The sequence below is a fragment of the Podarcis gaigeae genome (genome assembly GCF_964106915.1).
Source record: "Podarcis gaigeae genome assembly, chromosome: 4".
Lineage (NCBI taxonomy): Eukaryota > Metazoa > Chordata > Lepidosauria > Squamata > Lacertidae > Podarcis > Podarcis gaigeae.
In genome coordinates this window covers 82,638,106-82,652,372 of record NC_139677.1, presented here as the reverse complement: position 1 = coordinate 82,652,372, position 14,267 = coordinate 82,638,106, and the positions used below count along the sequence as shown (strand labels likewise).

The following is a 14,267-nucleotide window of genomic DNA, read 5'->3' as shown; positions in this document are numbered from 1 at the left end:
CACAAAGACTCATCCATGCCTTTTAATCATCAGTGCTCTAATGATGACATGACCTCCATCATCATGATGTTTTCATCTCCAAAAAAGTTTTTGATTTGAGTTTCCATTGAAACGAGGCTGTATTTTAATGTTTTAATGTTGTATTTTAATCTTGTTTTTAAGTTGTATTTCAGTCAATTTGTTTTTATATCGGGTCTTAGCTGCCCTGAGCCCAGTCTTGGCTGGGGAGGGCGGGGTATAAATAAAATTTATTATTATTATGATTATTATTATGATTATTATTATGATTATTATTATTATTATTATTATTATTATCATCATTATTATTTCACTGACTGAGGGCAGCCAGCTGTTTGTAAGGCTGGAGGTGACAATAAAGGAGGATAGTAAAAACAACAGCAGCAACAGAAAATCCATTGTAAAGAGAAAGAGGGGGGGGGGGGAGATACAGATTTGCACAGGATTTGTATATGCTCATTTAGCTATTTATTAAATTTGTATATGATTTTTCTGTTATTTATTAAATTAAGTCTCTTTATCTTGGCCAGGGCAACGCAAAGCAATTTAGAACCAACCAAACAGATATGGAAACCAAGAGGAAAAAGAAATAAAAAACATCCCACTCACTTCTAAAAGGCCAGGTAGTTTTTAAAATGAGTTTTTATGAAATATTTTCTTGTGCAACAAACAAACCAACAAACCAAATAAAAAGAAAGGAAAAAAGGCCAGATAGTTAAAAGGCCAAAGGCATGATTATAGAGGAAAGTTTTTGCCTGGCACCTAAAGATATATAATGGTGGTGCCAGGCGAGCCTCCCTGGAGATAAGGGATGATGGGAGTTGTAGTCCAGCACCATGTGGAGGCCACTACTTGGCTACCCCTACATTGTATGTACACAATTCTTTTGTTGTACTCTCACCTCCAGTCAAACTAGGTTTTCAGAATAATACAAAGAGTAACATATTGAACCAGAGAAGAAAGTGACAGTGATTGTTCTTTTAAACTACCTTTCCCTCTGGCACAAACCTTCAAGGGTCTTCTCCAAGAACTGTTGCCTATGGAAGAAATGGAATTGCCACATAGAACTACAGATATCCTGATGGGGTTTTTGTTGTTGTTACAAATCTTGAACTGGGCAACAGGACAGATGCTGCGAGACAGCAGGGAAGAATGAAACTTTGGAGTTCTCTTTGCTGGGGACCAGCTCTATTAGTTCCAAGCTTATCTGGATTTGGTCCTTTGTCTTGGGCCAGTATCTATGAGCTACTGATCCCGTTTGCATGTAAGTGTGAAGCCAAATCATGACTCAGCACAAGCATGGAGAGATCATGGCCTCTGGGCTCCTTCTCTGGTCCCGCTGCTTCTGGGAGCTAATACATGGCTTGTGTCATTTGAACCCACGTACATGCTTTGTCTTGCTCCAGACCAAAAACAAGCTGTACCCATGGTCTGTTCTTCATTTGCACCTTCTGGTTCATCTGGAGGAGATAAACCTCCAGGTTTGGATGACATACTAAGCCAAACTATGGTACAGTTCACAGCAATGCAGCAGCTTCAGTTTCTGTTCTGGGAGTTTGTGTGCTTGCACTAAGCCATGATTTGGCTTTGTGTTATGTGCGAACTAAGCCTATGATTTTCGGGTTCTGCAGTTCATTGTTTAGAATTTAAATCTCACCGTCACTGTTACAAATGCTTGCGAAATGTGATGGGGCTCCTAGCGAGTGTGGGAAGTGTTAAAGTTATCAATTCTGCTAGTGATGCGTATGTCCTGTTCGCTGCCCCCCAAATGATGCATTCTTTTCTACCTGGGAAAAGGGGGTGGGTTGGGAATAATTGTTCTAGGGCATCAGCTAAGCCCCAATTAACAACGGTAAAAAGGATCCTTTGTCTTTTCAGCCCCTCCCGCAAAGGAAAGGAGTCCCTAAGCCTGGGCAAAGAACATCTGTCTTTACACATTCAGTTGACAAGCATCAAAACAAACAGAATAATTCAAAGCTGACCACAGGGTCCCAATGGCTTATTCGTTGGAGTAATTAAAAAAAGATGAGCTTCACCACCAATTAACCTACTGAGCGCTAATTAGTGTTAATGAGGATTCGAGGCACTTGCTGCAGCTTGACCCAGAATGTCCTCCAGAGTTCACTAATTGGCTGGTGGCAAAAGCGAGACACAGACAGAAGGGAAGGTTAAAGTGGATGCAGGTGTCTTGGTGATAGAACAGGCACATCCTGGGAAACTGGGTGCCTCTGCCGGGGTTTTAAAAATTCAGGTTTTCCCTCCCCCAGCTCTGGCCCCTAACAAAAGAGCAAGTTAGAAGCTGTGCTCTGACATGATTTGTGAGCAAAGCGACAGGATCCTGGTGACGGGAGGGGGATTTTTTTTAAAAAAACAAACAAACAGAAGTCACTCCCATCTACTGGGGATTTCTCCTATGAAAACCCCACTGAAACGTGCAAGATTTCTTATGCACATTTCATGCATTTTATGTTGGGCTTACTTCCAAGGAAAGGAGTTGAGAAGAGAGGAAGTCATTAGCAAGCAGCAGCCTGGGAACTTGCTGGTAAAGGGATGGAGCTTACCTGCTGACATCCGCTCAAGTAATTAAACAAAAGAAAAACTAGGTGAACAAGGAAGTGTTGGAGTGGACAGGGAAATGCACTCAAGTGCCTGGCTCAGATATATATATATATATATATATATATATATATATATATATATGCGCTATCAGGCTTTTCTGCATTTATTAATGCCATGCCATGAAATAAGCAATTTCCCCCCTTAAATATGCAAATTGTTCTGTGAAATAAGCACATTTCCACTGTGAAATACAGGCTGACACATGGCCTACTTTAGCGTTGTCTCTAGCCTTGCACTTCCCCTCTGGTTCTTTTCCAAAAATATAATTAATAATAATAGTAAAAAAAAAAGATTTCCATTTGCTAGCATATGTGGCTATGGGTTGGATTTTAATTTATATAGATATTTCAGTAAAGTGACAGCTCTCAGAACTAAACTAAGTAATGAACTTCTTCTGTTCAGTTTAAAACCTCATTAAGTCGGGACCCATATCATCACTGGAGAACAAAGCCCCAATAAATGTTTAGGGAAAGGAGTAGCATCTCACAGGGCACTATGGGATCTCTCAGGCCGGACTGAGAACATCTGCCCAAACGGAAGCATCTTGTGATATTATCTGCAAGCATCAGAAGTGCTGGAACCGTGTGCCTGGTCCCTGAAGTTCAAAGTCGGTTGACTATCCCCTTAAAAGTTCTATATGGCAGGAGTGGATAACCCGTGGCTCTCCAGATGTTGCTGGACTCTTATCCTACCTGATCATGGGCCATGTTGGTGGGGGCTGATGGGAGAAATCTCTATGTGGGACAAGAAGCTACAGTTAGAACTGGATATGGAACAACTGATTGGTTCAAAATTGGGAAAGGAGTACGACAAGGCTGTATTTTGTCTCCCTGCTTATTTAACTTATATGCAGAATTCATCATGCGAAAGGCTGAGCTGGATGAATCCCTAGCCGGAATTAAGATTGCCGGAAGAAATATCAACAACCTCAGATATGCAGATGACACAACCTTGATGGCAGAAAGTGAGGAGGAATTAAAGAACCTTTTAATGAGGGTGAAAGAGGAGAGCGCAAAATATGGTCTGAAGCTCAACATCAAAAAAACGAAGATCATGGCCACTGGTCCCATCACCTCCTGGCAAATAGAAGGGGAAGAAATGGAGGTAGTGAGAGATTTCACTTTCTTGGGCTCAATGATCACTGCAGATGGTGACAGCAGCCACGAAATTAAAAGACGCCTGCTTCTTGGGAGAAGGGCAATGACAGGCCTAGACAGCATCTTGAGAAGTAGAGACATCACCTTGCCAACAAAGGTTTGTATAGTTAAAGCTATGGTTTTCCCAGTAGTGATGTATGGAAGTGAGAGCTGGACCATAAAGAAGGCTGATCGCCAAAGAATTGATGCTTTTGAATTATGGTGCTGGAGGAGACTCTTGAAAGTCCCATGGACTGCAAGAAGATCAAACCTCTCCATACTGAAGGAAATCAACCCTGAGTGCTCACTGGAAGGACAGATTGTGAAGCTGAGGCTCCAGTACTTTGGCCACCTCATGAGAAGAGAAGACTCCCTGGAGAAGACCCTGATGTTGGGAAAGATGGAGGGCACAAGGAGAAGGGGACGGCAGAGGACAAGATGGTTGGATAGTGTTTTCGAGGTTACCAGCATGAGTTTGACCAAACTGCGGGAGGCAGTGGAGGACAGAGGTGCCTGGCGTTCTCTGGTCCATGGGGTCACGAAGAGTCGGACACGACTAAACGACTAAACAACAACAACAACGATGGGAGTTGGAGTCCAACAAGATCTGGGGACCCCAGGTTCCCTATTGCTACTATAGGTCCCTTTCGAAACAAGCAGAGTGGCTGGGGAAACCCAGCCAGATGGGTGGGGTATAAATAACAACAACAACAACAACAACAACAACAACAACAACAACAACAACAACAACAACAACAATAATAATAATAATAAAATAAATTATTATTATTATTATTTCAAACCCTTCTGATTTAGGCTGTTATTTTCTGGCAAGTCCAAATGAAATGCATGCATCAGTTTGTTGGATGTTACTATGTCTGCTTCTCTTTCTTTCTTTCTTTCTTTCTTTCTTTCTTTCTTTCTTTCACTTTAACAGAGGGAGTTTCATGATTTGACCAGCTAAATAAGATACCCTGTTTAAGAACCGAACCCAAATTCTAAAAGTGTATATGCCTCTGAAACTTTTGCTACATTTGCTTTTATTTTTAAAAGGTAGGCAGACAATGGTAAATTCCTGGCTGTTCCTACTTTTGCTCTCCATACCTGGACTGGGCTTCCAAGGTATAAAGGGACAGGGCAGTACCCAACTAACGCGTCTCCATCAACACAAGGATTTCCACTTATGCAATGGGACTTTCCTCCATCTCTCCTGCCTCCTACAACTGCACTAGAGGGTTGGAGGAGTCTCCAGAACAGATTTAGGGACTGCAAGGGGGAGATGGGAGGAGTCCCATTTTGCAAGTGGATGGGAGACTTACTTAGTGCTTTGCTGGACACAACTCACAATGTATGCCTTATTTCATACATGTATAATTTTACAGGGAGCTCACAGTCATTCTAGGTTTAAAAGTGCTAACTAAGTGTACCTGATCCTAACAAGCCACAAACATTCTGAGCTAATTCACTGAAATGCATGAGCCACAGAATAACAATTTATAAAGGGAGGAAAAAACCCTTCCTCCTGTATGATGATCCTGCCCTTGCTTTAAGGTCCTCTTTGGGCACCACACCTACTGAAATCAAACTATAAGTGGAGACCCAAGGATCACTTCTTCTCCATTGTGCCACCCCAATTTTGGAACTCGCTACCCAGGTACATCCACCTGGTGCCTACCCTTTGGAATTTTTAACATGCAAGATGACAACATGTTTATTTTACCATGCTTTTTAAACTTCAGGATATTGGTTTAAAACCAAACAAGAACAAATCAATGTCACTTTTAATGACATTTTATTTTGTAGCTGCCATCGCTTCTAGTATTTCAGGGTCATTTGCTTATTTTGATGACTGATTTGGACTTTTTAATCTAATTTTTTGTTTATTGTATTTTCATTGTATAACTTGATTTGGAAAGCCGCCTTGAAATGGTCTCTTTTAAGGCATGGCATAAGTACCGTATAGCAAATAAATATATATGTGTTCATCTCCGCTTCGATCTCCAGTAATTAATAAATGGAGGCCTTTCAAAATGTCTTGTGGTTTGTTTGCCTTTTCTCCCATTTTCACGGACTCTGTCAAATTTGCCATTTCAGCTATTTTCCAGCTTTGGTTCAGTCGTGCTGTTGAGAGAAAGAATTTAACAGCGACACCATTTACTTGCTACTGATATTTTATTTGCCTTTAAGAGGTTCCAGACTAGTTTGACATGGATTTTGCTGATGGGCTTAATTTAAATGGTCTAACAAAACACTGACAGGATTACTGGGGATACGGTTAGATGTGATTGCTTTGTTTCTGAGAAGGACTTTTCTCTATCCAATAGTGCAATCCAGTACAATGTCAACTCAGAAGGAATATCTGTTGAGTTCAACAGGACTTACTTCCAGGTAAGTCTGCATGGCAACCTCCACCAATCTGGTGCTCTCCAGATGTGTTGGACTACAGCTCCCACTGAGCTGAAAACATCTGGAGGGCATCAGGATGGCAAAGGCTGGTGTATGTGATTGCAGCCGGATTCTCTTATTTTTGCAGAGTCCTGCCCAAGGTGCCTAAAATCAGCTTTATGTTACCAGAACTTGAACTCTTTTCTATTTTCAATAAACCTGGTACTGTAAGGTAAAGGTAAAGGGACCCCTGGCCATTAGGTCCAGTCGTGACTGACTCTGGGGTTGCGGCGCTCATCTCGCTTTACTGGCCGAGGGAGCTGGCGTACAGCTTCTGGGTCATGTGGCCAGCATGACTAAGCAGCTTCTGGCAAACCAGAGCAGCACACGGAAACGCCGTTGACCTTCCCGCCTGGAGCGGTACCTATTTATCTACTTGCACTTTGACGTGCTTTCGATCTGCTAGGTTGGCAGGAGCTGGGACCGAGCAACGGGAGTTCACCCTGTGGCGGGGATTCGAACTGCCAACCTTCTGATCGGCAAGCCCTAGGCTCTGTGTTTTAACCCACACTGCCACCTGTGTCCCATCTGGTACTGAGTCAGAGCATTTATTGGCTCACCTAGCTCTCTGTACAGTGTCAGGCAGGGAGTATCCAGGGATTCAGGCAGGAGACTACCCTAGGTCTATGTGTGAGATCTTTTGCATGCAAAAGTTGTGCTCTTCTACTAAGCTACAACCCCAAAATAACTAGCAATGATCCTAATTATTATTTTAGCTGCACTGCTGGTGTCATCACTGACACTGATAAGACTATCAATTACCTGGCGAGAAAGTATAGGTCTTATAATTGCTATAGATGGGGAGCGAAAGGCTTTCAACTAGCCTTTGTTTGTTTGCATGTGTATTCTGTTCTTTCAAAGAATCAAGGGATTCCCACCCCCCTTTATCCTCACAACTCTGTGCAGTCAGTTACCCTGAGCATGCTGTGTGTGGATTTGAACCCACGTCTATTCAGTTCAAATTAAGTACTCTGTTCATTTTGCTACGCTGGCTTTTTAGGTATATTAACAAATTGCTGCTTGGGTAAATCTATTCCAATGGTTAGCTTTTAAGTGGGATATCTGATTCAGAAACTCAAAAGAGGACCAGGGATGCTTTAGTTGTGATCGCTGCATTGCGAGGGGTTGGACTAGATGGATCTTGGGGTCCTTCCAACTCTACAATTTTATGACCAAATTCTCTGAACTTAAATCAGGGTGAGGGAACCTGTGCCACCCAGCAGTTGTTAAATTATAGGTCCCATCACCTCCAACCATTGGCTTTGTCGGCTCATGGGAGTTGTGAGTCCAACAACAGCAGCACCCCTGGTATTTTACCAGCTTTCCCCCAGGTTATGAGGACCATTAGTGGTGTAGACGAGAGAGAGCATGGCAGGGGGCACAGTTCTGGGATTTTTATTTTTTGGAACACCAGGATTATTGAGGGATCTTCTTTGCTCTGGCAAGTGAATTAAGTAATAATGAGACTTTCTACTCTGTTTGCATCTGTTTAGCACAGAGGAGGCCAGAGTAGGAGGGAAATAATCTAGCTGGATACTTCTTTCCTTTTATTTGATGGTGTTCCTACTTCATGCCGGCAGTTTAAATGGAAACACATTGTTTTTTGCCAAAGCTCAACATTTTTTACAGGCTGAACCTATGCCGTCAGGATGAGTTCCAAAGAGCATATTTTCAGGAAACTCTGCATAGAATTGTAGTTTTGCTTAAAGCTTTTTAATATTTGTGCGAAGAGGAAGCAGTAATGCTGCCATGTCTGTGTAAGTCTTTGCAGGGGGTCTCAGCAATAAATCAGATGGAAATTTATTCCTCTTCCAAGAAAACTCTGGGAAGTGTAGCCCTATGGGGGGAATAGAAGTCTCTTAACAACACCCACAACACTGTAATTCCCAGGATTCTTGGGGGGGGGGGGAAGGGAGCCATGGCAGTTTAAAGTAGTATAATAGTGCTTTAAATGTATAGTCTGGATGGTGCTTTGGTAAGAAGACCTTCCTCTTTTAAAGCAGAGCTCTTTCCCACTCTGTATCTGTATTATTATTGTTTTAATTTTTTTGATTGAGGGGCAGACTGAGGTTAGTGGGGCACTGCCCTTTCCACTGTAATAAAATACCCTCCACTAGACTGGATCAGGGCATCCTGGGAGTGGTGTGATTCAGATGCATCTCAGACGCTTTCTTTTTGTGTCCCTGGGGTCTTCTGGAAAGAGAGGGTCTTTCTAAGCCCTCATATCAGCAAGGCTCCATGCTGGAGTATATATGTGCTGAGAGGGGGGGTGTATCTTGCACTGCTATTTCAGGGACCAGATAGGCATCTGTATTCATGCCCTGAGTAAAAAAACCCCACAAAAAACCCCAACAACAACAACAAACCCACACACACTGAAGAGAAGTTAAATAAAGAGCTGGTCACGCAGTTCCTTTTACCAAAGCAACAAGGTGCAACCAGAAGCACTTAGATGGAAAAGAATCCCCGCTGCAACATCATCACTCCTTGTTGGTCAGAGACAGTGTGGAGACTGTGAGGATCTTTGGTTTTTAAACCTGAGAATGAAGGAAGATCGGGTTTGTTGTGCCTGATTAAAATCAAAGAGCCAGCTAAAAATGCCAGAGCTTTGTGGTGGTGAACTTAAAGATTTTCAGTTACAGGAGGCAAACGAAAACTTGGGGCAACTTGACACTTTTGAGGGTTATTTTTGTCTGCGTGGGGATACTCCTCACAAAAAAGGCATGTGCAAGGGGCTAGTTGTGGCTGTTATGAGAGCCAGGAGACCCTCAGTCCCAGCGCTGATGGATTTATATCACAGAAACATGAAATGTTACGAGTTGGAAGGGATGCACAGGGTCATTTGTCCCAATCCAGAACATTTATTGCCCACCTTCCTTCCATCATGGAACTGAAAGTAGCACCCATGAGGTTCCCAGGCAGTCTCTTATCCAGGCACTGATCAGACACAGCTCTGCTTCACTTCAGCAAAGCCATTCTATACCTTTGGATTATGCCCCATAAAGGCAGTATATGTGGAGAGCAGGAGGAGCAACTCCCAGGTGATGCACATGTTACTGGCTTAAATCAGAGCGAGGTTCTTTCCTCCCTGTTGCGCTTCAAAACACATTTGCACATTGTTGTGGACATGGGTGTGGTTGGATGTGTTTTTAAGTCACACCAGCGTATGTTCTGGTAGGAGTTGGGGACATCAGCACATAAGTTATGAGGAAGAAAGAACCCAACATAAGGGTGTATTGGGAAAGCTGGCATTTATAGATTTTGGGGCTTTTTTTTTTTTAAGCAGTGTTGCTTTTCACAGACGGATTTCAAATCTTAGTCATTTAGGTGTGGTTGGGGCACTATAAATGCAACCGAGTTTTACAAATCTTTGTAAACACCTGTGTTTTTTTAAATTTTGAGAATTTCAATAGTTTCATTTTGCTTTTGTAAACCACTTTAAGGTTTTATTATATTCAAAAATGTTGTAAAAAAGAGGAAGTTCTCTTACTTATTTTCTTATGCTAGTCTGCAAAAGGAGCTGAACGAAAAGGACCAAGCAGCTTAGAGCATGGGACCAGAGAAGCTGATTGTGATGACAGTCTGCTTATCTTCCAGAACTGCCTGAACAAAGCTAACCCCTAGTGGGAATACTTGCAAGAATCCTCCCAAGGAACGCTAACATTTCAGCAGAAGAAACTGGGAAAACGCTACTGCAACCTTAGCATAACTGCCTGCACACCCATCCTATTCATAACTCACTAGAAACAAGGCGATTGTGATTATACACTCACCTTCCTAGGTTTAATGATACACAGAAACAACATAGTTATCAGTGCAGGCCTACAGCAGATGTGAGTTAGAAGAACTAAAATAACACACCACAATTTTCACTCCCCCCAAAATTAGTATCCAAATAAGACAGACTGTCCCATCAGGGAATTCCCAGTGTATAGGTCCCCCACCCCTCGCAAACCGCCTCCCTTCCCCAGAGACAAGCACATGTTTCCAAGCAGGTGTGAAAGAGCCAGGACTCAAACAAGGCGATAAAAGACAGAACAATTCTCAGAAGGCACACAAGAGGCCTCATCATAAGCATGACACATCAACTTAAGGCCGGGCAGAGAAACTCCACTATTATCTAGTTTGCAGATGGACCACCCAGAAAACCTGGGTGCAATTAGGAAGGAGAAAAAACAAATGTGTGTTGGGGGGAAAGAGGAGGGGGATCCTTTGGGGGAAAGGGAATGGACCGAAGGAGCTGGCAGTGATTCCTTGTATTGTCCTGCATGGAAGCCTTCTGAGAATGAGGGAAGCCTGTAATGAGGAGGAGTACAGATGAAAGCATTTGGGAAAGAGAACGTAATGAAATAAATGGCTATGAAAACATACAATCGAGGAATGAATCACAGCATGGCAGTTGCATTTGGGGAATGCCAAAACAGTAACTCAACATGACTGGGGAAAGCAGATCACACAAGAGACAAGAAACACACACACAGCGTTACACTTAACACATGCACACAGCCTTCCAGGTGACAATGATCAAGAGATGATGACTTTATAAACAAAGGCTGTGATACAAGGGGGAACCCAAGAAGCAGTAGGAGCTGCATAACTTTAAATACAGCTTTAAATAGCTGAGATCCCTCAGATTAGCAGGGAACAAGAACCAACCCCCTTGAACAGCCGATTAGCAGATTTCAGCTTTTGTAAAAAGAGATCCTTCTGCATGGAACCAGGAGCAGGATTGAGGACTAGAGTCTCCACACACAGAATTGCATTCACAGGTATGGAATCCTGTTTTGGGTAGCGTTATGGTCCTTGGCTGGATCAAAGTGAAAAAGTTCAGTACAGAGCAAATACAGAATGGGTTATCTTGCAACAGAATATGATCCATGCTGAAGAATGAATGGATGACTAAATGAAGCTAAATGACCTGACATTTGCTGTTCAAATTATACCAGTATACCAAAGATAAGAAATTGTACAGGCAGAGTTGAGGCGAATGGGGAGGAATCCACACAGTTTGTTGTATGTCAAAAATGTTTCTCCAGCTAATTCCAAAGTCATAAGACGTCCTGGCACAGTTGAAGCTGCAATCCTATACATGCTTAACTGGAAGTAAGTCTCACTGAGTCCAGTAGGACTTCCTCCAATCCTGAGTAGATATTGCACCATGAATATTGGTACATTCACACCGTACGTTAGGATACTATTATAAACAGCTATGGCTTGCCCCAAAGCATTCTGGGAACTGTCATTTGTTACAAGTGCTGAGAGTTCGTAAACGACCCCATCGCAGAGCTACAATTTCCAGAGTCCCCTGTTAAGAAGTGATTTCTGTTAAACCACTCTTGGGAATTGCAGTTCTGTCAGGGAAACAGCCCCCCATCAACTCTTAGCACCCTGAACAAACTACAGCTCCCAGAACTCTAAACAGCTAAACAACAGGCTAAACATCAGGAATAACCTTCTGGCGGTAAGAGCTGTTCAACTGTGGAATGGACTTCCTCGGGAGGTGGTGGACTCCTCTTCCCTGGAGGTTTTTTAAGCGGAGGTAGGATGGCCATCTGCCATGGATGCTTTAGCTGAGATTCCTGAATTGCAGGGGGTGGACTAGACGACCCTCGGTGTCCCTTCCAACTCTTATGATTCTACGGCAGTTCAAAGTGGAATCACAGTGGTGTGAATGTGGTCTGACACTACAAATAGACTAAATACAAACCAGAGGATCTCGAAACCTTACAGTTTAATTAGTAAGAGTTCCAAGGTTGCTGCCTGGCTATTTAAGGAAATAAAAGTGATGCGTTTACTCCTCCACTTGCCTCAGCAGCAGCTACAATATGGCAATTAGTTTCTGTCAGAATGGGCATAAAAGCCTCAGAAGGCTGCCCTTTCGTACCAGAATGGAATCTTTCTTTGAAGTCTCATTCCACTCAGGTTGGTAGTTTAGACGGTTTGGTCAAATCCCATTTAATTATCATGAAGTCCCTCGGCGGGTCACACGGTGCCATATTGTTTGAAGAACACAAGTGTTAGTTATAAAACCTTTTTGAACTTGTTCAGCTCCTCGATTGGTCGACGCACAATTGCATTCTAAAAAGGGCTAAATGAACCCTTCTGAAAGTGGGGTGGGATTGGGGGGGGGGAGGGAGGGGAGAAGGCTCGCTAGAATTCTCTCCGAAGCCTTTCAGGCCGGACAAAAGTCCCCACAGAGCACATAACGCTCCTGTACAATGGGGCGTTTAATAATAGCGGTGGGTTCCATATGGTCTAGCCACACAATGGACAAGCGAGGACAGCTTAAGGCTGAAAGTGTAACAAGCCACAAGGTGAGACCAGGATGTTGTTTGCTGTGTCGAAGCATTCCATTCATAGCAGAGGTAATCACTGCTTGCTTTATCTGGACAATTGCACGGCAGCCCTTAAACACTGGGTTTGTGACAGTTAACGAAGCCCAGCGGGATTGGGAGCGCTTGAAACAAAGGGGGGCGGAATACTACCATTGATAATGCATGAACGCTGCCCTGGATCCAAAAAACGTCATGACTATCTGTTGCTAGGAATCACAAGCGGGGAGAGAACTATTGAGCTCACATCTCGCTTCCGAAAGGCATCTAGCTCATCACTGTGATGGAGCAGTTGAGCCCTTTTGTCTGGTCCAGCAGTTCTGTGCAGCTCCCAGCTCCTTGTGTTACACAACAAGTCTCTTTTGAAACTGAGCGAGGCCTGAAAAGCGTTTTACGGAATTTATTTAGTTAAAATATTTGTGCTACCCCCACCAGCCAATGGTTATTGCAGCACCTTACAGCATATAAAAACCCCAGTCGAAACAGCAATCAGATACTAACACAAATGCCCCAACCCAGTATATTAGGAATCTCTTTGACGCGAGCTGCTTTGGGGGGTGGGGGCGGCAGTCATGTCTCAAAAGCAAGACAAACAGACAGTAAGTAAGTAAGTTATGCAAATAAATAAAGAAGAATAGTAAATTGGATTCCGTAGTCAGGTTAAAGAAAAGCATATGGCATGGTGGAATCTACAATTAAATGGGGGAAAGTCAAAGATTCTACTGGGCACGACCAAGTCCTGCCAAAAGCAGCTCTTTAGATCTCTTTGGGTGCTGTGGATAAGGGGTTAGGTGTGACTTAGTAACTTTCACCAAGAGTTTTGACCATGAACTATAGCGCCCAATACTATTACTGATCTTTGGCATAACATGAGAAATTCTCCTTTGTAGGCCCAATGGAAATTAAGAACGTAGGAAGCTGCCTCATATGGAGTGTGGCCACTGGTCCATCTAGAGAAGTACGCTAACTGGTAGCAGCTTGCCAGGGTTTCAGACAAGGGGACATCTCCAGTCCTATCTTGAGATTCTGGGGATGGAACCAAGGACCTTCTGCATGCAGAGCAAATGCTCTATTACTGAGCTACACCAGTAACTCAATGGACCAACACACCCCTTTCATAGCTTGAACTAGTTTCAAGGGAGTTTAGGAACAAAAGGCTTTGAGATGACGTAACCCACTGGATTCTGTTATCCCTATTTTTGTAAAAATATGGTCTTGACGCTTTGTTTTTTGTCAGTCGGTACAATAAATCAACAAGACGAGGCAAGGCATCAATTTAACAAAGAAGCCACCTGAAGCACATCTTTGGATCGGCCCCAGCACCCAACGAAAACATTACATGCCATCATGCGAGAAGCACTAAATGGGGCCTTGGCCTCAAGCACCAAACTATGATGGATGGAGCAGTGAAAGATGGAAGCTTTCCCCCCCCCCCCTTTCATCCTTTTAAAATAAAGCAGATGAATGGATAAAATTGCTGAGGAGTCTGGAGGATCTCCCATGCACGGAGGGGAAAAAAATAATGATGGTGGGGAAGGGGGGAAATATTGATCTGGCATGCTTCCAGTTAAGATGGAATTGCCCCCACCTCTTTCCATTACTATCACGCAGCATAGATTTCCCCAGCTCTTTGGACTTAGCTTCCAACTCTTGAACCTGCTCCAGCAAAGTTTTATGGTAGGTATGCTTGGCCCTGTATCGCAGGAGAAAGACACAA

General features: G+C 43.2%; 1 protein-coding gene across 9 annotated transcripts in view; it reads right to left on the bottom strand.

The window, feature by feature from the left end:
• The window catches only part of ATP8A2 (ATPase phospholipid transporting 8A2), a 319,516-nt gene that overhangs the window by 14,175 nt on the left and 291,074 nt on the right, over positions 1-14,267 (bottom strand). For 7 of the 9 annotated variants that reach the window (XM_083736149.1, XM_083736151.1, XM_083736152.1 and 4 more), the window contains one exon: positions 14,139-14,243. The exons of the other annotated variants lie outside the window; for them this stretch is intronic. In XM_083736149.1, the coding sequence (XP_083592275.1) occupies positions 14,139-14,243 (105 nt within the window). The remainder of the gene's footprint in view (positions 1-14,138; positions 14,244-14,267) is intronic. 9 annotated transcript variants of the gene reach the window in all.